General features: G+C 37.5%; 2 protein-coding genes across 4 annotated transcripts; both read left to right on the top strand.

Moving 5' to 3' along the window:
- The first annotated feature begins 3,618 nt into the window (after positions 1–3,618).
- LOC112556772 (acidic leucine-rich nuclear phosphoprotein 32 family member E-like) lies at positions 3,619–17,412 on the top strand. 3 transcript variants are annotated; one of them, XM_025226130.1, is made up of 8 exons: positions 3,619–3,922; positions 9,313–9,456; positions 9,844–9,963; positions 11,849–12,005; positions 12,198–12,239; positions 12,510–12,601; positions 14,325–14,445; positions 15,379–17,412. In XM_025226130.1, the coding sequence occupies exons 2-8, from the start codon at positions 9,397–9,399 to the stop codon at positions 15,468–15,470; spliced, it is 684 nt and encodes a 227-aa protein (XP_025081915.1). In that variant the 5' UTR covers positions 3,619–3,922; positions 9,313–9,396; the 3' UTR covers positions 15,471–17,412. The 3 variants fall into 3 exon arrangements, with proteins under 3 accessions (XP_025081915.1, XP_025081914.1, XP_025081916.1); XM_025226129.1 differs by lacking the exon at positions 3,619–3,922 and adding an exon at positions 6,023–6,180; XM_025226131.1 differs by lacking the exon at positions 3,619–3,922 and adding an exon at positions 7,141–7,297.
- A 4,744-nt stretch (positions 17,413–22,156) lies between these two features.
- Positions 22,157–23,874, top strand: LOC112556795. The gene is made up of 2 exons (XM_025226168.1): positions 22,157–22,657; positions 23,121–23,874. Exons 1-2 carry the CDS (start codon positions 22,594–22,596, stop codon positions 23,432–23,434), a joined length of 378 nt encoding a protein of 125 aa, XP_025081953.1. The 5' UTR covers positions 22,157–22,593; the 3' UTR covers positions 23,435–23,874.
- The last annotated feature ends 1,143 nt before the right edge of the window (positions 23,875–25,017 follow it).

Raw genomic sequence — 25,017 nt, 5'->3', positions numbered from 1 at the left:
GGACCTACCTTTGTTCGTCAGGGGGGACGTCACAAGTAAAAGGTTGAGAACCGCTGTTTTAATTGCTTTTTTTTTTTTTTTTCCTTTCAGCACTTTTTTCAGATACAAAGAATTTCGTCTTCCAAGGTGTTGTGGTGTCGTCTTTAAAAGATTTTCTGTGTTTACGAATTGTCCGGTTCTTCAGAATCGTTATATGCATCTCCGTTTTATACAGTGATCATGCATGATACACACATGTATGGACACAATGAACTACTCAACAATCAGCCAGGAGACTTCTGTCAGACAACGGTAGTTTTCCGCTTAGGGTCCACCCTATCGTGTGTACTAACATCATGCGAACTGCGAGCCGTTCGCCATGCTCATCAAACCACCGTGGTCGCCAAGCTGGTGGGTCACTAAAAATTCCTTTTGGCAATAGTAAAACGGCGCTAAGCTTGATTTGGCCACGTGATCCAGCACAGCACGTACGCTGTCTGATACTGTCCTCAAGATACCTTAGAAAAGCTCAACTACAAAGCCAAAGTAGTCTAAGGAAAAAAAAAAAAAACCAACTGGATGGCAAGCACAATGGAATGGAATGATCATACCATGCGAGACTTGCTCAAGTAAGTCCTCTAGCTGTGATGATCGTTGTTAGGCGCTGCCTTTATCCAATATTAGATAATCTGTTAAGCATTGGCCAGCCAATACCGGTCAATGGAATAAACGAATACACTATAGAAATTCAAATGAAAATAAATAGAACACAATCACACATGATAATTATCAGAAATACACTGCTCATCCATTTGCTTGCACTCTTAATTGTTAACACTGTAAACTGTAATGTGGTAAGTATGTGAGCTCGACAAGCAGTGATCGTTCATAATGACTACTGAATATGATTTAATATAAAAAAGTGCAAATGTAAGAGATGCTGGAACAGTTGCCTCCATAGCAACTAAGTCACGATTAAGGTAAAAATATCCATTTCTATTTAAACACATTTCAGGCCTCGAAGAAGGCGTTTTGATCGGCGTACATGTATAATGATTCCACCGTCCCGGCGCTCCCCTTATTCATAAGAAGATGAAATCTACGTATTTTTTCTTTACTGAACATTGAGCTAGGCTTAATAGTCTTAACTACTCTTGTAATAGTTTCTGTTCGCATTTACTTATATTACCTGCAATTTTAACGGAATTAACTGATTAGTGAATCGCGTAACACTCCAGGTTCAGTCTACATGCACCACACACCCACATCTCCCTTTGGACACTACATAAGTTAAGGCAGTCGAAGTTTTAGTGAATGGTGAATTAAAGAAATACGGCCATACAAATGTAATAAATAGTTGAAAGTCTAAAAAGTTTGCATTTTGGCCATTGATGTTCATTCTGAAAGGTATAAATAATAAATAGTTTTATCTCCAAATGAAGCTTTTTACTTTATTTTCTGATAAAGGTATTCATTTAACATTATAGATTATGCCTACGTAGTATTTGTCCAATACATTTATTCAACAGATTTGTTATTGAATTACATTGGGACATATATAAAAGATTTGAATTACCAAGAGCACACCTTCATCTTCCGTCTTCACAGTCTCTAAATCTGAGTTGGTTACTGTGACGTAGTGCTAGCATCATAGAATAAGGTTTTCTAGTAGCCACTTCCATTTGCAACTATATTTTCCTAATGAGAAAATGAATTTTTAAAAGAGAAGTAAAAATTATCCAAATTAAAATTTGAAAAAAAGACTAAATTTAGTGTCATCATGTGTCCACAACCTCTCTCCACTGCGTCTGGCTCAAGACCAGATCCCTCGACTCTCCCACGATACAGCTTTGACTATTCAATTTTCAATGCATGAACTAAATCGCAATTGCGGATATATGAAACCTGAACACAATCTTAACATCTGTGACCATGAACCCAAATAGTCTTGTCTCTTTTGATCAACTGAATTGTTGTCATTTTTTTTTCCACAAGAAGCGTTGCCTGTCTCATCTGGAAAGAAAAGTGCACTTATGCTTATTTGAGTGTGTAGAATGATTACCTGAGAACAGAATTTAACAGGTCAATTAAGATCCTTTGGCATATTTAGAACATATTTTCAGAATGTTTTCATTGAAGCTATTTAGCCTTATATAAAACTGCTAGTATAATTACTGCAAAACTGTTTTCAGAAACTTGAGATGTAATACTACAGCAGTTATAAAAGTCTGCATTCACTTGCTAATCACAACACAATACTATCATCGTATTTAAATGAAAATAGTTCATATCATTCCACTTTTGTTTACCAGTCTCATAAACAATTGACTTTCCTATGTAGATGTGAGCTTTCGATTAAAGCTTTAGAGCAGCGGTTCTTAACCTTTTACTTGTGACGCGCCCCTGATGAACAAAGGTAGGTCCGCGCGCCCCCCTTAGCCAGCAATGAAAGCTAATTTCACTAATACCGGTATAAGAAACTTAAAAATGACCACCTTCGCGCGCCCCCTTGTAAGCACGTCGCGCCCCCATTGGGGGGCGCGCCCCACCGTTTGAGAAACGCGGCTTTAGAGTGTCTCAAAGCAGTTTTAAATTATGTTTTGCGACAGAAATTTTACTTTCTAGTTTTATTACATATACATCCACGCAATAATTGGTTATCCAGGTGGAATTTTTCACCTCGCTATAGAGGTAAAAGCACTTTACTGTTTTGAACGTCGTATTCGTGGCCTCCACTCAGTTCTGAAACAGTTTGATTCGGACTTTTATAAACAAATCACTGCTGTTATCTATAGCTTTTAGAATTTTAAGAATTCTTTGATGTAATTATAATAGAACCAATATTCTGATGTGCTTAAAAACACACACACAAAAAAAAAAACAACAAGCGAATGGCTGCAGACTGTTGTCCCAGAGGTAGCAGATAAACTGCCTTTAGGTTATTTTGTGCTGGTGACCGTGGGACGCACTGAAATACCGCTTGCGCTTCGAGGTCAACATCGTATTTCGAGTTTGTAGAACGATAAGAACGAACAAAAGTGCGAGACCAAACATCCACTTTTATAAAAATAGCTTTTCTCTCTGCCGGCTCTTTGTTTTGTATCCACCGCCAGTCTACGGCGCGATAGCTTGACTTTTCGAAATAGCTTGTCAGCTTTCTGTGTGTCAGTACTCTGCCTACGTAGCACTGAATGCGGCATTTTGTCACCAGCATTTGCTGCCTTTAGCAACGATGGGCGAGTAGGCGACATGAAACGATTCAACCTACTCTCAGATTTTACTTTCATTTTGCACAATGCGTTTAAGTCGCAAGTTGATTACTGCAAAACGTTTGCTAATGAACTTAAGCACGATTACACACAGGTACAATCACCGCGCCATGGCCAGCCAAAGGCACCCTTACGAGCAGCTCACATACAGCACCTAAAACTACTCGAGACAAGTGAAATAAAATAGTAGCTAGCTTTAGAATGAAAACTGCGCCTCAAGTGTGTAAGCGAGGCGTCCTACGATACTGCGCTGCACAGGCCCTTACATTTCCCCTACATCTACCGAGCATAGGAAAGCCGCCACTGCTCCACTTTGCTCAGCCTCCCTTCCTACAGTCGAACAGCCAGTAGGCTTAGCTCAACACTGCAGTCGTGTCAGGATGGAATATCCTTAGCCGCCATCTTGAATAGGAAGAGCTGCGAAACCAGTTTGTAAGCCCTAAACCCTTAAATCGGTATTGTATCAGAGACTGGAAACAGCAAATAGTTAGAAATATGTGTCTGTGAACTTATTTAATCAAAACCTTTCAACATTGTGCAGTCGATTAATCATAATAGTCTGACGATGAAGTGGCTTCGTTTCGAGCTTCTTCTCTGCTGTTATTCGGAGGAGTGGAGCACGAAAAAAGACAGTCTCTGGGGCTGCGAATGCATTGTTCCAGTTTGGGATCGAGGTAAGAAAGATTTTGCTCAAGAAATGAACAAGAACAGGATTCCACTGCCCCTTCTAATAATCTCTCCTGCCTAACAGCGTAATTTCTTTGTCAGCGAACTGACCTGGCAAGCGAAAGAACATGTCACGTGACAAAATTGGCGGGAAGTATAAGCACCTGAATGATGTGTGAATCACATCGACTTGCAAAAGCGAATAAAACTCCACAATACCACAAAATGGCAACTAAATGAACATGTTCATTTTCAAGACAATACAAATTCCACCTTAAAAATTAGCATATAAAGAGTGCAGTACGTGGAATTTTTAGGTTATAAAATAATTCTTAATTGTGACCACTAGCAGAAATCTAAGAGTTCAAATTTCCGACTATAAGGATTATTCCCAAAGCAAAGCTGATTAGAAATGTACAGGCCATACTCTTGAAAGATGACTTGGATAATAAATCGATAATAATGATAATTGATCCTCATGACACAGGAATAACAAAACTTTGGAAAGGAATTTAGTTGTCTTCAAAAAAAAAAATGTATCAATTGATTATACAGTAATTATAAGTTTGCAGAAAATCATAGCCTAGTCGCACATTATGCATTAATAAACTTTCATACAGTTTTAAGGAAGCCATCTTTTTTTATGTTTACTAAATTGGTCTCAGTTTGCATGCATTCTGCATCCTCTACGTACTTCACTTGCTTTCCTCTTTGTTTTACATCCAGAAACCAATAGACAGCAAATGACAGACAGCTATAGTAGTACTCTAGACATAACTTGACAATTAACAATCATAGATTAAAGATAAGAGCATACATTCATGCTATGCTCCTTCATGAAAAAAGGGCTGCATGTGTTGTGTAATAGGGCCGCATGTGTTGTGTAATACATGTACTAATTGATAACACAAAAAACACCTAAAACACTATAAAGACCAATATTTCTTATCAAAGTTGTGTGATGCTGAACCCAGATAAAAGTACATTGCTCTAGATTTCAGAAATAAGCAATTTTTATAATGCAGAAACATAGGTGCGTATTTTTTTGGCACTTGACACAAAATCTAGGTCAATATTATAGAATGTAAAGGAGTGGATCGAAAGATGAGCAACAATGAGGATGAAGTACAAAAGACAGTGAAGACAGATGTAACAGTAACAGCAAAGTGTTAGCTAAAAGTAATCACTTGAAAGACAAGCATGACAGACTAATCAAGAGAATAAGAAAACAGTAACAGTAAATGATTAGAAAGTTACGTGTTTGATATTAACTTTAATGCATGCTTACATTTTGAAATATATTTTGTTGTTTAATTCTAGTTGTATTCCTGGCGGCTAGATAATGGCCCTGCTGACATTACCCTTTATTGACTATATAATGTAAAACAATTGTTATAATTATAAATTGGCTGGATTTTATATTAATGATGAAAGATCATTTTCATCCGTTTTTCAGAAACACTTTTAGTTATCTCAAATCTGTGATACACAAGATGCCCGGTTATTATTTAGTGCTTTTTTTTTCTTCACAGTTTTAATTGCTACAAGGTTGTTTTTTTTTAAGACCGGTAGAACGTTAGACTTTGGTAAGGGTTTTTAACCGATCAAATATTGACGAAAGCTTGTACAAGTTTGATAGAGTTTTTATATGGCACTTATGTAAAACTGGCAGAAAATGAGCCTGAGCACACTGCGTCGAATAAAACGTCAAAGTTCGTTATAAAAAAGGCGGCTTAATTTCTACGCGTAATGGCACAGTTAATTAAAACTGTTGAATCATACTCGTAACGTAGGTAATGTTAGACCGTAACAAAGAAAAAGGCTTGGGAGAACAAATACAGAAACCCTAAACAACGATTTACGTTGTCAAAAATAGCCATGAACCACCAGTAAAAAGACAGTGGTGCTTAGAAAACAATTGCCTTGAGAAGTAGAAGCAGAAGCAATAGGTGCGAAAAACCACGTGCTTTTTGTTTTCATTCGCAATGACCGCGTTTCTACGATTGGCTGTTTTAAAGACTTTTTCATCCATATTCATGTCCTTGCCGTACGCGTTTGGTCCGTGATCCACCAATCAGTAGACGTCGGGGACCCCGCTCTGTCCCGCGCGCTCTGTCCGTCTGTTGTACGCTTATCAAGTCAGCGAAAGCTAAGTTGAGTGAGGAAGATCGAGAGGAAGGGAAAAAAATCACAGAAAAACACGAAAATGTCGGTGGGGATGCAGAAAAGAATCGAACTGGAAATGCGAGGGAGAGCAGCAAATCAGGTATTATTACTATTTGTGCATTTAAAACTACTTAGTTTAGTAGAGACGATTTTGCCACAACGGCAGAACTCCCGTCCCTGTATGATTTAGCCATGTTGGTTCCCTCTGTCTCACATGTGCGCACGTAGAGAAGCTGCCTCTTGGAGGACATTGGAGGATTGTTTCTTCCTTCTTGCAGAATTCTTACAGTATCTCTGATACTACCGATACCATTACCATTTTGTTATTCATTATTTAATGAGTTACTGTGCGTTTTGCTTTGTAAAAGATCATTTTTAAACAGAACCATGTGTGTCGCGACTCTTGCTTACTACAGATCAAATATGGCGCCCTTTTTGGATGCTAGCATTCCGATACTTGTTTATTGCGAGCTGTATATCGCTGTCGCATGCTTACGTGTACAGTAAACCTTGTTAGGTGCATTTCGTGATATTTGTCCTCAGCACAAGCTTACATCTCATGGTTATCACCATTAAATAGTTAGTACGTACTGAAGATGGGCGTCCCTCTTTACACTTGTCTGCAACACGCGTTAAGTAAAAGCATGTAATGTCTGGTTGTGCTCGACGAATGACGATATAGCATGTTTGTCGGATTGTAGTGAATGTCATTACTAATCGGACGATCGCGATACTAATAATTTGCTGATTCTTTATGATGGCGCTATACACAATCTTTTTATGTCGACCTTGGCGGACTTGCGCCATTTACATTAAACCTAGTGTTACTGTGAACGTATTTTGATAGCAAGTATGACACGTTATTAAAAAATCATTAATTGATTTGCTCATTCGAGTGCCAACAATAACACTGAAGGGAATATTCCGTTGTCCTAGCATTTACTAGCGCTTTATTTATTATCGCCACTAATGGTTGAGACTGTTGTTGCTTGAGTAGCCAAAGGGAGATCAGTCAGTCCATGTCTTGCCGACTTGGCCCCGTGGATCGAAAAAGGCGTGTAGTCGCCATCTTGAATAGCTTATAATTTTGATTAGAAATCTAATAGGATTTTTACATTTTCAATAAAAAAGAATGGACAGCAATGATTTTTTCCCCATGTCTTTAAAATTTTCTGGTTCACGATCGTCTTTTTTTGATGGTTCATTTTTGAAGAGAGGTAAGGACAAGTTGCTACATTGACCTATTTAAGCGATAACGTGAAGCTGGTCTTAGATAAAGAATGCATGTACAAAACCCCACGTTATAAGGGCTCTATTAGATATATTTTCATATATTTCTGTATTTTAAACGTGCTTGTTTGCAATTAAAATACTTGTGCTATTAAATAATGCGTAAACTAGTTCCGCGCTACTGTAACGCATCACGTCATTCACAAGCGCGGAGCACAATGTCGGAAAAAAGGGATATATACGAACATTATTTGTTCAAAGGTCGTTGTGACTGTAATTTATCCCCCAGGAGCATTGTCTTAAGTCAATTATAGATTTTTGAGGCTATCCTCTTCACTTTAATTACAGAAACTAGAATTTTTTTTACTGGTGTTTTGCTTACGTAGCGGTAGTAGATAATTTGTCGTTTAAAGTTGTTTTTGAGGAGGAGGGGGGCTGTGGGTTTTAACGCATATTCCATAACCTTTTGTGTCTCGGTGTTTGGTGGTTTACCATATTTATTAGAGATAGTGTTGGATAAGCTTCTAAGATGCAAAAGACAGCGGCACGTGACTGACTTTTATGTTAATGAGATTGTGTCGTCTGCTTTTGCGTAATATTGCAACACGGTAAGGCGCGATATCAGATACAAGATTATGTATGTGCTTATACTTTATGAATAATGTTCAGGATGATAGTATGTAACTCAAAATTTGTATTTCGTGATGATGCTAAGGCAACTTTTTGCATAAGAATTAACGATTGAGAACTCAGATATCGCGGAGAATATACCTATATATTAACTGTAGCAGTAGATTTGCTGAGTGTAGCCCATTTTTTGTTTTAATGCTACTTTTTTAAATACAAAATCAAGTTGGCATTAAGTTTTATTACCACAATGTAATCATTGTGATACTATTGTGTTTAGGAAAAAAATTATCAAGTGATCATTTATTGCCGTACCAGTTTTAAAGAAACTATCATCATGCAGACTAAATAAGTCTCATTTTGGAATGGTCATATATCAAATACACTTCTTTGCTTTACATCCTTAAAGTAAAGTGATCCAGACAAAACATACTATATGAGCTTTGTCTCATTTCCTAAACCGTCAAAAATAAAAAATGGAAAGAACCCACTACACTTTTCTTAACAGTAAGGTGGGGTAAAACTGTTTTCAAGTATATTATCCTGGCTATGATTGCATTAAATAGCTTCCAAAATAAGATGTTTAAAACAGATACAAATATATGCTTATAGTAAATGTAACTTTATTATAGTTGGTTGGTCATAGTAGTTGGAAAGAATCCATGAAATAGAAACGGTATATTTATGTATTTATGCACTATATTAAAGCTTTATAAACCCTCCCCCATACTTTTACGCCAGATAAACCTTCCCCATTTCCTTAATAACCATTCCCACGCTTTTCTGCGCATGTATTGTACTCTTACTGTAAATAAACAAACACATGGTATATACTATAGTCATAGATTACACAGTGCACCGAGCTAATCAGGGGCTGGGGTACAACGCAGCACTCTCTGCTTGGTCGCTTCTCTAGCAACCAATCAATGGTGTGTTTACAATTGTGAGTAGGTGCATAGCGTCTTCAGGGTAAATACTTGCACCAATAACTGCAATTCATTATTTTGATTGTTTATAATAGTTCTTTATTAGGATTTATATTAGTAATATATTTGTATACACTGAGCTTTTTTCATCTAAAAATTCATAAATAAAGTTGTTTTTTTTTTTTCAGTCTCCTGAAAGGTTAGGCTTGGCTGTTATTTCAACTGCTGTGCTTTGTATTTAATCAGTGTATAAGATGGTATCTACCAGCTCTCTTCTTTAAGCAAATAAGGCTTCGAATTGGACTTCAAAAATCATTTTGTTCAGTGTAGTACGATCTTATTTTTATTATCAGTTTTCGTAAAGATTTGCATCATGCAGATTTGAAGTTACATAGTTTGAAACTTATTTGTTATCATTAGTGTACAAATTTTGCTTTACTTTTTCACAGATCAAAGACTTAAACCTGGATAATTGTCGAGTTACTGAAATTGAGGGGTTGACCAGTGATTTCAGTGCCTTGGAGTCCTTGAGCATGATAAATGTTGGCCTTCAGTCATTAAACAATTTCCCAAAGCTTGGCAATTTGAAAAAGGTACCTTTCAAATTTTATGTTTATATTGATGAATGAAGTAACGTTTTAATATCTAACTTTGTGCAAGCTTGTACTGAAGTATTGTAGTGACATTCTGCACACTTGCAGCTGATACATTTTAATTATAATCTTACATGACTGTTTGGCCGCTTGAAGTGTCACCATAAAATAAATACGAAAGGTACAGCTGGAAAAATTGTCCATTCAAGTTTGTCCTTCCCCTAGTTTAAGGATAGAATCAAGTAAATGTAACATTTATTTTATCAAGTTGCTTTGTTGACCTAAAGATGAGGCCTTCTTTTTGTTAAATAAAAGTGCAGGAAGAGGATCCTGGAAGGCAGTAAGAAATTTTACAATGCCTCATTTTTGCATGTGGGGTTGTTGCAGCTGGACTTGAGCGACAATAGGATATCAGGTGGTCTGCAGGCTCTTACAGGATGCCCAAAGCTCACATATCTCAGCCTCAGTGGGAACAAAATCAAAGACATTGAAGCCCTCAAGCCTTTGGTAAGAGATTTAATATGGCTCTTCTTAAATCATTCTCTTTAGTTAGTTATAATCTAAATTGTCTTATAGATATAATGGTGATGCCCATCTGTTATTATGATGTGGCTTTAAAGCAGTTTTCAGCATATCTTGACACCAAAGAATTTTAAAGACCCGAGAATTGCAAAAGTGTAAAATTATTTTGTCATTTTCAATGGAGCCTTTATAAGCTTCTGTTTATCGAGCAGTTTGGATAGGTTATTAAAAAATAGATTTTTGGCAAGGATTCCAAATGGGTGATGAATAGTGTTTTTTACGTTTGTTTGCGCCAGTTTTTCATTCACTGACAACGAGCTTAAATATTCCAACAACAACAACAAAAATTACAAGTGTATGAGAAGATAATCTTTAGCTCGTAGACAAGTTGAGCATTGGGCAATGCCTTTTTTGTTATTGTTAATAAAAAAAAAGAAAATTCCAAGAGCAGGGAAGAATGGTTCAAAATGAGGTCTGAGGTTATTCACTGGGCCAGAAAAAGCAATTAGCATGACTACTGGGGTAGCCAGTATAGAAGGTGCTTTTCAGATCCTTTTGGATCAAACCATTTTACTAAGGTTTTTAAGTTTGGCATTTAATTTGCATATGCAAAGGCAAATATCAGAGGTTTTAGAAAATGAATTTTCAACACATGAAATACTATCTATGATGGGAAAAAAAATACTTGGCTAAAAAAAAATTGTAAGCAAAAAGCATTTTCTGAAACAGTAGCAATTCTGTTGGAAGGGTAAAAGTGGTTGAACAATTGTTATGCGGTTGTGGAAAAAAGCAAATGTATTCAACCTTGTATTGGCTAAGTGATGAAATTGAGCATTGGGCAATGATTTATAATAATGATTCCAAATGCTTTACTGATAGCCATCTCTGTTTTCGAAACATTTTTATACCTGCGCATAAAATATGCCAAACAAGCAGTTGCTGTGTAGCAACAACAATTACCAAGCCACATGTTCAAAATAATTTTTTTTTTTTAAAGCAGTTTCCTTGACAAAAGTTGTCTGATAATAGGCTATTTATATAGCAGGTTTTAGGATTTGAAACAGTTTTTATGTAACTAATTGCTAAATAATTATACAAGCAAAAAGCATTTACTGCAACAGTAACAAAACTGTATAATTGTAAACGCAGTGGTGTCATCGTTTTTTTGTTAGTGAAAAGAGCAAATGTATTAAACCTTGTATTGGCTAAGTGATGAAATTGAGCATTGGGCAATGATTTATAATAATGATTCCAAATGCTTTACTGATAGTCATCTCTGTTTTTCGAAACATTACACCTGTGCATAAAATATGCCAAACAAGCAGTTGCTGCTGTATAGTGACTCAGCAATTTGAAAAGAGACCTAGCTACATCTTAAATATAATCTGTAATGATGATTTTTAAAAAGGCAGTTTCCTTTGATGAAGAGTCATCTGATTAAAGGCTATTTATGTAGCAGGTTTTAGGTTTTGAAACAATTTTTGATATAACTAATTACTGAGTAATTTATACAAGCATAAAGCATTTTCTGCAACAGTAGCAAAACTGTATTAACGCGAACGCACTGGGTCATTGTGGTGTTGGGGAAAAGAGCAAGTTGTATTAAACCATGACTGGCTTCAGATGATTTTAGTGTGTTGGCAAAGTGGTTGAACAATTGTTATGCGGTTGTGGAAAAAAAGCAAATGTATTAAACCTTGTATTGGCTAAGTGATGAAATTGAGCATTGGGCAATGATCTATGATAAATGATTCCATCTGCTTTACTGATAGCCATCTCTGTTTTAAATTTTTTTTTCAATCTGTGTTAATGGTTGCTGCACATACTAAACTGAGCTAGCTTTGATGCAATGTGTCCTTTATGTCCCCAGAAAGATCTGCCCAATCTGAAGAGCTTGGACCTGTTTAACTGTGAAGTAACAAACATGGAAGACTACAGGGAAAAAGTGTTTGAACTTCTGTCACAAATTTCATACCTTGATGGGTTTGATCAGAATGACAAAGAATGTGAGGATGACGAAGAAGACGGTAAGTTTAATACAGTTCACCTTTGCAATCTTTGTGAAAATTTTATGTTTAATGTGGTTTTTTAATTTAATTAGAATTTGATTAAAGCAGAAAGTGACACCGCAAACTGACAACATCAAAGCTTGTTCTTTTCAAGTGAAAAAAAGACCTTTGGCAAATAGCATCTTATGTAGTTTTTCTTTTTCTCCTCAGGGGATGACATGGATGGTGAGGATGATGACGACGACGATGATGGTTAGTGCCCTTGGATTATCACTTTCACTTCAGCTAAAATAAAATATTTTGAAACAAAAGAAATGTCAACTTCATTTGAATGAAGTTAATTGCTGTTCTTTTTATCTGCGTTCTTTACGCCTATATGGCTGGTTCCTCCTTCTCAAATGTAATAACTAATTTTAGATGCCTCAGTATTTGTTATCAAATAGACATTAATGATTTTTAAAAAAAAAATTAAAATAGCCTTTGTGTGCATATGTGCATTTTATTCTTTTTTATGCTTTTCAGATGAAGATGATGACGAAAACGACGATGATGATGAAGAAGTGGAAGGGGAAGAAGAGGTTGGTCTTGACTACTTGGTCAAGGGAGATATCGATGTTAGTGTAACACCTTCACATATGATACGGGTGCACTTGTTTCAGTTGTTACTGCTTCCATAGGCAGGTCTGACTTAGGCTGCATGCTTTTGTCTGGATATTGACCTAGAAAGAAAGGAAAAGTACTTTTTCTTGGTTTTGTAGATTTTTGCCATCTTGAGCTGCCCAATTGTATGATTTGCACTTTCTGAAATATGTAATGTTAACAGTTTTTTAAAGTAAAGTTTTTATGATTAGTTGAAAAGGATTAGTAGATTTTTAGAGACTTGTTTAACTACTGTAAGTAAGTCTTGTGGAGTATGTTATAGGTGGGTCAGATTAATACGTAAATGAGTTTTACCTGGGTCTAGCTGTACAGAAGAGCAAAATATGTAAAACTTTTTGTGCTTTGATAAGCAGCTGGTGTTCTCTTTTAACAATTTTTTTTTAAATTTTGGGTTATGTGTAATTAACTTTTTTTTTTTTTTAAACAGACTGCTATGTGTATTCCATAATCTAGTATTTAACTAATAAATGTGGTGGCGTGGATCATTTGTGGATTTACAGCTTTTAGATGAAACAAGTGCACCTTTTGTTAATGTTATTTAAGTGGTGTATCATTTTAAAGGTCATGTTCACAGTTCATTAGAACCACCACCAATACACCATCAAGTGAAGATTTTCAGGGAAATCTAAATATGAAAAGTTTTGTGGAAAATCTTTAAACCAGATGTCAAGTACACAAATTTCTTATTAGAGAAATTTTCGGTGTTTTCACACTAGAATCAAAAGCTTAAGACTGCAGAAGTAATTTAGATTGGAATGAAATTTCTTAGGACTGCTGGCTAACACTGACTTAAAAAGGCTTTGCATTAGATCCGTGTGTAAAAGAATTCATTGTGACTTCATGTGGATATCAAAAGTGACTGCCAAGTTATTTATTCATATCAGTCTAGCTTAAAACTGAGGGTGCAGTTGCAATTTTCTGCATGTTTCCTGTCCGCCAACATTTGTGACTCTGCCCTTTCACCTTCTACTACCACTGATTTTTTTTTTTTAAGTCTAATTTTATCTGTTCGCTTTTGAAGCTCAAGGTCATGGTGCAGTATTTTGTGTTTGAGTTAAAAGTCTATTTGTGAGTTTGTTTGTTTTATGTTTAATATATGCTGCCATGCTTCAAGACTTTCATGATTTTCTTGGAACTGTGATTTTCTTTAGATTTTAATAATTCATGTTTTTGCCCCACCAATTTGATCCCACTGAATTTCCTATTCAGATTTTTCAGAATAACAAGCTATTGCTTAAGACTGTGTGAAAGTTGTGTAGCTAGTATTTGTGTGTGATTGGGAGCATTAGAAACAATTTCATATTGATAAAGTTGATAGAGGAAGAGTCCTCTGTATCGCCTTTTTTGCTTTGTATTGTTCAAGATTTAATATTCGCGTGTGACTGCTTTACTCCGATTATTAGAATTAATATATTTCAGTTCATGTCATAAATTAGTGTCGAGCACTCTTAAATAGCCTTAGGTGGAGAAATCTGCTTTTTATGTGGACTTGCATTTCTTGTTTTGATGTTTATGTAAACCAGGTTGTCATTTGTTATGAAACTTTAGGGATTTTAATGAGTTATTTAAAATTAACAAAAAAATTAATACATCCATGTAGGAAAAGTTCCTTTATTTTTTAATAGTTACTTTAATTGTGAGTTTTCCTGCATTTCTAAAAGATTGTTTTTTTAACAGGATGATGAAGAGGAAGAAGATTTTGAGCCAGAAGGTGATGATGATGAAGAAGAGGATCTTGGAGGAGAAGATGATGATGATGATGGAGAGGATGGTGAGGAGAATGAAGAAGAGGATGGAGGTACAATATAATTAAATTAGTTTTAAGGGTTTATGAAGACACCATTAAGCGCAAATTAGTGGGTGTGGTGTTTTGCAAGCAGTGATGAGAAACAGGAACTAGCAATCCAACTTCTAGGAGAGAACATCCTGGGCACAGATCGCTTCGTGTATTGTCAACAAAGACAATGACATCAAAAGCAACATCAACAAGGCAAGGCATGGTTTTAACAGCCTACGCCCCTTCTGGAACTCCCGAGCATTATCCTTTTGCAGCAAGCCCATCATCTTCAATGCCAGTGTGAAGGCAGTTTTACTAAAACTGCATGGTTCTGAAATCTGGAGAGTGACAAACACCATCAATAACAAGCTCCAGACTTTTACTGATTCCTACACCATATCCTGGGAATAAGATGGCCTGAAAAGACCTGTGGAAAAGAATCAGTTAGAATGCTACTAGCCAAGACATCACATTGGGGCTCAACGAAAATGAAATTATCTTCCTTTTACTTTTAATTCAGACAATACTCAAAGCTACATAAATTGCAACTGAATTTGAATTAATAACTGATTTTAGCCATTTTGCTTACAGGTTATGTGCTCATTGGAAGGGATATATCGAGATTTTGTTTTGTCAGATGCAATGAAATATGCAATATGCCTAGATTTACAAAAGGGTGACCTAAAAAGGCTTTCGATTTATTCACTACTTAGGCCTTTTACTAATACCGAGTATTACAGAAAAGATTGACAAAATCATTTGAAACCATTTTTAGAATCTGTTGAAAGCTTTTGAAATAAAATTTGTAATGGTAGGTGTAAATATAAATTTTTATTACATCAAAACATTTTCTGACAAAATTGGACATGTATTTTGAACTAGCCACCCCATAATCATATGCTTTACTTTTTTTTTTTTTGGTCTTATGCTCATCTGAATGGGTTTTTATTTCAGAGGAAGATGAGGAGGAAGAGGATGAAGAAGAGGGAGGGCGAGGGACAAAAAGGAAGCACGAAGAGGAGGAAGAGGATGATGATGATGCATAACTTGTCTGTCACAACATCATGGCATACAGCAGTCTTTTCTCACACACACTCCATCCTTCATAAACCACCCACCCATCCCATTGTTCATATTGTCATCCAGTCATCCATGTATCCATTTTGTCACCCCCATCTTTACTTTGTTCTCCATGCAAGAGATGGGAGTTCCTGAATGAGAAGAATGGTCAGAGTGAATGTAAATGTTTTGTGGTTTGTATCGGAATCATAACAATGGAAGCTTACATGTCTGTCTGTTCACACCATGTACTTATAAAACAGAATGTTTAAATGATTTTTACTTTGTTCTCCTAGCCAGCGGTTCTTATGAGGGAGGTACACCAAAAAGAAAATGTGAAGTGTCAGTGGTTTTGCTAGACAGTTAATGAAAAGCAGCATATTTGGATGTCTTGTTCCTCTTATGTCTTTAGATTTGCAGGTGAGCCTTTAGAAAATCCACATCAGATACACAGCCAAACTTATTGTGTGTTAATTTTTTTAAAACAGGTTCTCAGAATATTGAAAGTCTACCTTCCATTAGTGTCAGTTCATATTGTGAGATTATTCCATTTACGCAATGTCACAAGCGAGTGGCAGCATGCAAAAATGCACACAGAAAAAACTTTAAGGTTTTGTAAGTTGTCCCCTCAGCCTTGTTTTTGATTTAAAGAGCAGAAATATAGGTCTTGATTGCTTATTATATTTTAAGCATGAAACATAGAATCTTTTGCATGGATATCCTATGGCCAATGACTTTTTCTGAGCAGTAATAAATTTACACAACACCAAAATTTTGTGGTGCATTTTTTAAAATACTTTTTCTGAGAGGATCAAATAGCATCATTATATAGCCTCTTTAGAGTGTTAATTTTTTTAATAAACTTCTATAAAGTAACAAGTCAACTGTCAATCAATTTGTTGGCTGCAAAGAAAGTTTGTTCTGCTTAATACAACAGTGGAAGAAGAACATAGCTTTTTACACCATCCAGTTTGATGATTTAAGTATTATTTTTCTTTCCTTTTCCTAGTGCTTTAATCTGCTATGCAACAGAAGTGAAATACATAAGTGCCTGGTGTATATTTCATCAAACTTGAATACTTGCAGGCATTGGATTGCTTTAGTATTGTAGTTGATATTTTTTTTTTAACAATAAAAACCTGAGGATTAGTACATTTAAACTTTGCTCAGTCTGTAATGTTAATGGTAACTAAAAGGTTTCATATGCAAGAATAATGCTATCTGGCATCTTGAAAAATTCTTTTCTGTGTTGCTGTTCTCGTTTATTATGATCATCCGATCCTGTTGTCGCCCACTTTAGACCGGCAATGATATTGGAATGTGAAGAGAACACTGTAACATCTAGTTTTGTAGAAATTTGTCTTTGTTTTTTGGGAGGGAGGCAAAAATGAACAAGCATAAAGTAGGACGTACTCCAGGGTTGGGGGGGGGGACTTTCCAAAACCTTGTTCCTGGAAGTAGTGCTGCTAAGCCCTAAAAAGGTTTAATGGTGACAATGAGATTTTGACGTGCTTAAAGCTAAAGTGCATTTGAATGTGTAACTTGCTGTCAGTACAATACTGCCATTACAGAAAGCTTATGTTTAACTATGCATGTTATGCATAAAAAATTTATTTGGAATACACACCAATGAATGTTTAGGAAATGCAATCTGCTCTCTTCCGGAAGTTTTTTTTAAATGGTAAGATCTGTTTGCTACACAAAGACTTTCAGCAGTTACACCTCTTTGTAGGGTTGGATTTTTTTTTAACAGATTGTGCGCAAGCTGACAGTTACCCTAAGAAAAGTAGGGCACCATTTTTGTTGGCTGGTTGAAGTTCAGTTGTCGGACAATTTCATGTTATATTTTTAAGTTATTTGTGCATTTTCTTTTTGAACACATCATCCCATTTGGTAAAATTCTAAGTAAACCATGTAAATCTTTGCATAGTTTCTTGTCCCATTTGTCTTTACTGTGAGCAAGATGCTGAGTAAAAGGAAGTGGCTGTGGTCGTCACACAGCTAGGCAGCTGATCTTTTATCATAGAAGTGTTGAAGGTTTTTTTTGTAAATAAACAGAAAATCAGGAACGCATTGCATTGTTTCTTAGGATTTGGCAGAAAATATATAGGTGGGAAAAATAAATTGCATTCGACATAAAGCAAAGGATGAGTTTAGTGAGGAATGTTACAACTGCTTTTCTGTAGCAAGCCGATAACTTTTTTGGAAAACCAATTGAAATGTACACAAATAGCATTGTGAAAGGAAAATGCGAGAAATTAAATGGTGGAACACTAGTTATGATGACACTTAAAATGGGTTTTTGCTGATGGCAGTCATAAATAATTAAAAGCAAGTTGGGGTCCAAAGTGAATACATGATATGAGCAAAGTCCATGCAGTATCAGAAAGGCATTTTCTGTATGTGCTTGCTATCCACTAAATATCAGTTGGGGAAACACGCGAATGACTCGTTTTGGTGCCAAGTGAATGCCTGCTTATGACAGGAATTGGCGTAAAGCTGACCATTCCACGTGGTTTTGCGTGCTGCACTGTAGTGAAACCTTTAGTATTGGTGTCAACAAGGACTGATCCATACCAGTTAAAAAGCTGTGCGGTTCCAACCCGAACTAAGGCCCCAAGAACGACACGCTAAAAGTACCCAGATCAGGAGTGCCCAACCTACGGCCCGCTCATTTTAACCAGACAATATTAGTCATTTTTAACATGATGCTGGCGAAACCGCCATGTTCTGGCTCGCGAGATTATGTCCAGTACAACCTCGGGTGAGAAAAGGTTGGCCACCACTGCCAGAAGAACACTGCTAGATATCTTCAAGAAGCATACTCCAGCTCACCATCACCCCTATTTACGCGAAAGAACCAAGCGGCTACCGCTCAGCAAGTTTACGAAATAACTTTTCAATAATATAAAAAACAAAAACAAACTGAGCTTCCATGTTAAACAGTGCTTGAGCTGTCACTAATGTGTCGGCTTCTCATAAGTGTCGAGCTTAGCATCGTCTTGTGAAGTGCAAAAGTGGGCGTCACCTTATAACTTATCTTCTAGCCGACAAGTTCTGTTTCAGTGTAAGTTTTGTACCTAGCAAGCGGTTGGACTGACTCGCGAGTGTTCGAAAGGTTTTATTCTCGGAACAAAAGTAATAATTGTTTGCATCATTGTGAGGAAGGCCAATTGACAACCAGCAGGAAGAAAGGCCTGGATGTTAACGACGCAGAAATAAAAGTGACAGAATTGTCTTTATTTTTTAAAAGACTATCTGATGTGAATGTCTTAATTGCGCGTTCTTACCAAAAGCATTGTAATTTGGTCGATCTGCAAGGTTTTGGAGAGGTTAACACATCTTTCCGTCAAACTCACTACATGCTTTTTCCCCAGTGCAAGTTAGTTACTGAGATGCTTGGAGTCATCGCCCTAGAGATTAAGTGTTTTTTTTTTAAATAAAAGGTCGCCTCTGTTTGACATGAGAAGGTGAGGGCGAGGTAGAGAGTTCTAGAGCAGTGGTTCCCAAGCGTGGTCCGCGGATGACAGACATCATTTTTTAGCAAAGTGATATTTAAATCGCCGGATACGCTGATTAGTCCAGTATTGATTTCACACGAGTTGTAATTTTGTTGATGCCCAACTGCTCGTTCGCATCGTGTCATTTAACCGCGTTATCCGTTATTTTTAGTAACGCAGTGCACTGTCTTATTTTTAATTGTTATGTGTACTTTGTAATTTTATGTTAACCCATTACTATACTACTGTCACCGCTTGTATCAAACCACTCCAGAGTAAAAGGTAGTTCTAACTAGTGTTTCGTGCATAAATATTATATGGCTCCCAGGCAAACTCAAAAAGGAAAAAGTCTGAATCGTCTGGCCAAAGATCTGCGACCATGCAAACATTCCGAAAGCGGATCCACGTTGTGTGACAACGCCAGGAAAGTGGCCTCGAGATGTACAGTTGGTGCAACCATGACCAACATACCTGTCACTGTCAAAGGTTTGACGATGAACGATATTTTCTGCGGCACCGTGAACGTCTATCTACTCTGATGACTGCTGAAAATGACACAAGAAATGGTGGGTATGGTGTTTACATCACCATAATCACTGTATAATCACTATAATCACTGTATGATTACAGTCTTCCATGACTGTCCTGGGTTCAGATCTCGTCTGGGGCACGCTGTTCTTTCTTTGCATATGGCTGCTTTGCCGTGATATAGCCTTATATCGATAGTGATTGTTCATATTTGTGCGATGCCATACATGATCTGGATTCAGGTTATTCCTTAGACTTTTACCTTTCTACACCCACAATGGACAGAACCTCTACAACTTTCAGCAAAACTTTGTGAAAAGCACATACCGGAGAACACACGCAGAGTCTAGCCACACAATTTAACCATAAGTAATCAGCCCAACAGGAGACCGCATGCTCAATCGTGCCTTTGCCAGGTAGTGCCAGGTAAGATTATACCAATGTTGAAGAAACTCCAGGACTGCAGGCAAAAATCAATTGACTCTCCGTCGACTTGCACCAGAAATAAATGCCATGGGTTGTTGATTTTTTTAAGCGTGAATATGTAAACAGGGTCTAATTGCATTTGAAATGCAAACAAACTGTGTTATTTGTCCTGTATCCGTTACGTATTTAGCTGCTTCTCTGTATGTAACATACACCACTGATAGGGAGATGGAGGGAACAAGAAAGAGCAGTGAAGATTTATCTGATGTGTGTGTGTGTGGAGAGAGTACATAAGTATATCGTGCATCACAATTGTCTGCAGAGGAGCATACAGTTCAGACACTCTTTGATACAGAGGACATCATTTTAATATTTCAACTTTAGAATATGTTAGACGAAAAAAGTTTTTAGAAATAAGTCCCTTTTATTTGGATATTGATTTTAATGCAATGTACACTAGAACAAAAACACGATTTTCTTTTTGCTGTCGGAACGTTTCATCTGCATACTTTGCTACTTCAATATACATGGAACTATTGAATTACGATATTGAATGTCCGTCGGCTAACGCCCATTATTTGTATGCATGTGTGGAAATTATGTATGTAGAGACAAACAGTAAAAAGTACACCCGAGAACTCGATGACGGAAGGTTCTTCGTATGACCGCTCGACAGTAGAAGCAAACCGTGGAAAAGGTATACACATGGTGCCATGCGGACTTCGCCTCTACACTGCACTCAAGAATTTGCTCAAAACATTTCAAAAGCGATTGTTATCTAGTTATTCATTTATACAGTACAGACAAGTCTTGGACTTTCACTAAAACGAAGAGATCTTCCTACACCAGTGGCCAACGAGCACGAGCTGATAAAACCAACTGATTGCTGGTAAAAAGGTTCAACAAAGATCAACCAACAGATCTGAAGCTTAAACGGGAAAGTGCGAGTAAGTAAATAGTAAACAATGTTGCCCTCGGGTTAACCTTTAAAGCATCAATCTCGTTTTTATTTCTACTGCCACAATCGGAAATATCGACTGGCAAAATCTGACTAATACAAAGTTGTCCAATCTCAAAGTCTTTGGTAAAAGATAACTGGATATTTTCCTGTAAGAAGGTTGCGTTCACGCTTGAGAAGTCGCAAAGGTAAGACGCCTCTCCGATTTTCAGTCCTATTTACACTATTTTGAAGTCTGTGTAATCTTAATACCAACATTTTCTCGGCGCATATCTCTCTCATTTTTCTCTCCTAACTCTTCTTCTGTCTCTGTCTTCTTTTTCCGTCTTCATTGTCCTTCTAACCGTCTACTTATGTACCTCGATAAACATGGGTACTATGGTATTTTCGTCTTCATTTATTTTTTCTATCTTTTTCTATCCTTGAAAAACCATTATTGTGCTGAAACTGATATATATCATACCAAGCACACAAGCGAGTTCCTAAGTCAGCTTCTGACAAGAATATAGTTGACTTGAGTGCAGTGGACACCACGAGCGAGTAGCACGGGCCTGTATGTTCGTTTTCTCTGATATTTCTTGTATTTTATCCTTTCGGTCTCTAGGCTTGGCCTCTTTTAATGTTAAATTTCGCTTCCATTTAGCAGGGCTTGAAGTTAAGCTCAGTGATAGGTTTTGGATGAGGCTTACTTCATTTAGTAGATCTTAAGATCCATTTCATTAACTGATGTCCGTAGGTTTTCTCCAGTATCTAAGTCACATGGTTTGCATAATTTTCCTGGATCTTGATAATCATACTTTTGTAATAATTTTCTGATCTTCAGCCGGCATATCTGCCGAGTCTTTTAAGAGTTTTGTTATATTGAGAATAATTCTCCTAATCTGAGGCACATTTTTTTCCATTTGAAAGCTTTACCGAGGTACTTCTCCCATTTTTGAAGCATGCATCCTTCCACGCTAAGGCATTCTTATAGGGAAATATTTCTCCATCTACTTCGACGATCTATCGTTTTCTAATCCCGTATTCGAAAGTTCTGTTCTATTGTTTCTGTCTTTCCTCAAGGTTTGTCCCACACAAAGCCATTTTCTCAGTTTGATTTGGATTGACATCGCTTTCTAATCTGATTTTTTCAGGCCTCTCCACGGACGTGTAAAGGTGGATTACAAGTTCGTGGTCTCTCTAGCTTTGTGTTTAGTCATTCAGACACTGCTACAAATCCGGAATCTCACTCCAGTCCTATTCCTTAAGTTGACTGGATCTCTGAATCGCACCAAAGAACACTTACTACATCCAAATTAAGGAATACAAAATTTGTGGTGTTGGCCGTCGATTCGGAGTGTATAGTTCTTCCTAGAACCGTTGGGTTTTTTTTTTTTTTACATAGTAATTTTGCTCTCAGCATCACCATTTTTTAATGACAGCACGAGTGTGAGCATTCGGATGGTGCGAATATAAAGGATTTTTTAAAAATCACTTAAACGTGCTTACGATGAGAAGCAGTAAACACAAACGTCACAGCATAGTTAAAATACCCGTTGGAAGAGCACGGTGCCTCAAGCGAGTGATTTGTAGAAAAACAATGCTGGTCGGGTGGAATGGCGAGACGCTAATTAATAGATTGACTAGTGGCAATGTAAACCACTCTCGGAGTTAATAATCCTACGCTGCTTGACTTACAGGTATTTCCTGGAAGGAAAGATGGGATGTGGGGAGGTGGCTGGTATTGTCCTGATTGTGTTTGTCGCCAGCACCTGTGCACAAGGTGAGGTCTCTGCTATTCAATATTTTTATCATCCTTTGTCGTACTCCTTCAGTATTGTTTTTTTTCCATTACGAAAATACATTTTTATTTAGGGTAGGGGAAAAACGGCAAGATGAATTTGGTAAACTGTGAATGCGGCTGAGATGGGGGTGGGGTAGAGGCAGAAGAGAGAGAGAGGAGGGGATTGGTGTTTTACGCCGAGGCGGCAACTAGGGCTATATCACGGCAAGGCACCCAGCCCCGTAAAAAGATGCCACATGCAGAGGACGAACAGCGTGCCCGAGACGAGATCTGAACCACGGCGACAGATGCTAACCGTTGCGCCACCAGACCGTCCAGAAAGAGAGGGAAACTCCCGTAAGCCAACAGGAAAAAATATCTAAAAGAGTCAAACAAAACATCTACTCGTATAGTAAAAATAGTTTTGTCTAACAAATTCAAATTGTGTGTTTTCTTTTATCAGATCTGCCTATGCAGGACAACAACAGGCCATCAAATGATATCGAGTCTCCACAGCATGATGAGAAACTCATCCCAGCTGATGATGCTCCCCCAGATGTTGAGCACGCAAGTGACGTTAACACTATGGCGCCGATATCGGGTGAGGGTGACGTAACGCCTGGCAGCATCACCATTGCGCGAATACAAGACCCTGCTCTCTATCCAGGCCGGAACCACGACCGCCATATCCAGCACCTCTTCCCACCACGACGACCTATTCAACAAGCCCGAAGCTCCACGCTATCACAAAGATGCCGACAGTTGAACCCGGTGTAAGAGCAGATGTGACCTACCACAGCGCTAGCTTTGTCTTTAATTTTATTTCAAGCACAGCCTACTCGCCAGAAACTAAACCAAACGAAAACACTAAAAATCCAGAGGTTCCCTTTAATGAAGAGGTTACATCTTTTTCTACAGACAGCATAGGAATTCCTTCTAAAAATGACAATACTGCGATTTCTGTAGAGGAAAGTGGCAAAAGTACAGCATCCTCAACAAAAGATGTCCAAACCTTTATGTCTACTAAAGAGCAATTTATGTTTAAAGGTTTAGCTGACACCACTGCTAGGGAGATAACTACACACTTCCCAGTTAACATTCCCACTACGGTTTCATCTGACAGTAAAACGTGGAACAGATCTTTGCTCGGCAATAGCTTCACAGTCAAAGACTCTCCTCTCTCCACCGATGTCAAGATCCAAATAACTACCAGTTCAGCTATGAGGACAACCACGACAGCTTCCATAAGAGTTACATCAGAAACCACAGCGTCAAATATGAAAACACCCATGGTAAACTCATTTGCTATGGATACCTTCAAGGCTGTGACAGAGAATGAGGTCACATTAAAACCTAGTTTAAAGGAAGACACTGCAACTGCAGCTACTTTCCATAAAATAATTACTGGTCAAATCTCTTCTTTCGACAATGCCATCACAACTACATTGGCCATAAACAAAAATGAAAATATAAAGTATTTTGCTTCTACAAGTCAGGCAGTAACCACAGCTTTTCTTCAATTGAATAAGTCTGAAAGCAGCTCACATGCACCTGTGGCACATAGCCTGAAGCTGGTGCCAGTCATGTTCCCCCTATGCAGTTGTGGGTGCAATCACTACCACCAACTCAGCATGCTGTCTACTGCAGCCATGCCCCAGCACTCACAAGCCTGGGCCATGGCTACCAAGAGGCTTGTAGTTCCAAAACACCAAACAGCCAAAGCATTTGATGGCCTTTTGTTGTCCTGCATAGGCAGATCTGATAAAAGAAAACACACAATTTGATTTGTTAGACAAAAGGCCAGCGCTCGAGATGCACGAACATCATCTGCCATGATGGGAATCTTTGGAATAGTTTCATGCATAGCTGCCATCTTTCCCATCTTTTTTTGTGATTTGCTTCGACTGAGTCATTTTTTGACTCGGAAGGATGGATTGTCAGGCTGCAGTCGACACCACTAAGTGTGCCATTTGAGGGTTGATGGATTGCAAATAGTTTGTTGTATAACTTGATGCTCTGGATTCATTTGTACCACTGTGGAAAAAAAAGAGATGGAATATCGGCAAGTTCTCAATGCTGTTATTTGTGCTGTTCACTGGTTGACCAAGTTTCAAGACTTGTGTTTAAAGTATCTGTGTGCAATAGCTTCCTGGTCAACAATACATTCCAGTGTCTCAGCTGAATGCAGTGGAAGATACTTGGCTTTTGGGGTAGGGGTGACGCAAACTCCATGTTGATAGTGAACGTTTACATTCTTGACCTCTCATGGTCGCCTCCCCACTTGCCCTGGTTCGTACGCCACTGGTATGTACACTGTACATTATCATCTATATTTAAATTTTGCTCTGGAAAATTTTTCA

This window comes from Pomacea canaliculata, linkage group LG2 (genome assembly GCF_003073045.1).
Source record: "Pomacea canaliculata isolate SZHN2017 linkage group LG2, ASM307304v1, whole genome shotgun sequence".
Taxonomy (NCBI): Eukaryota; Metazoa; Mollusca; class Gastropoda; order Architaenioglossa; family Ampullariidae; genus Pomacea; species Pomacea canaliculata.
This window is presented reverse-complemented; position numbering and strand designations above follow the sequence as displayed.

Bases quoted from the DNA above. Each gene is read 5' to 3' on its own strand.
- LOC112556772 (XM_025226129.1), top strand. From the start codon at position 6,121: ATGTCGGTGGGGATGCAGAAAAGAATCGAACTGGAAATGCGAGGGAGA. The intron at 12,006-12,197 runs GTAAGTTTAATA...TTTTCTCCTCAG, and splicing joins TGAGGATGACGAAGAAGACG to GGGATGACATGGATGGTGAG. The intron at 12,240-12,509 runs GTTAGTGCCCTT...TATGCTTTTCAG, and splicing joins TGATGACGACGACGATGATG to ATGAAGATGATGACGAAAAC.
- LOC112556795 (XM_025226168.1), top strand. From the start codon at position 22,594: ATGGGATGTGGGGAGGTGGCTGGTATTGTCCTGATTGTGTTTGTCGCC. The intron at 22,658-23,120 runs GTGAGGTCTCTG...TTCTTTTATCAG, and splicing joins CGCCAGCACCTGTGCACAAG to ATCTGCCTATGCAGGACAAC.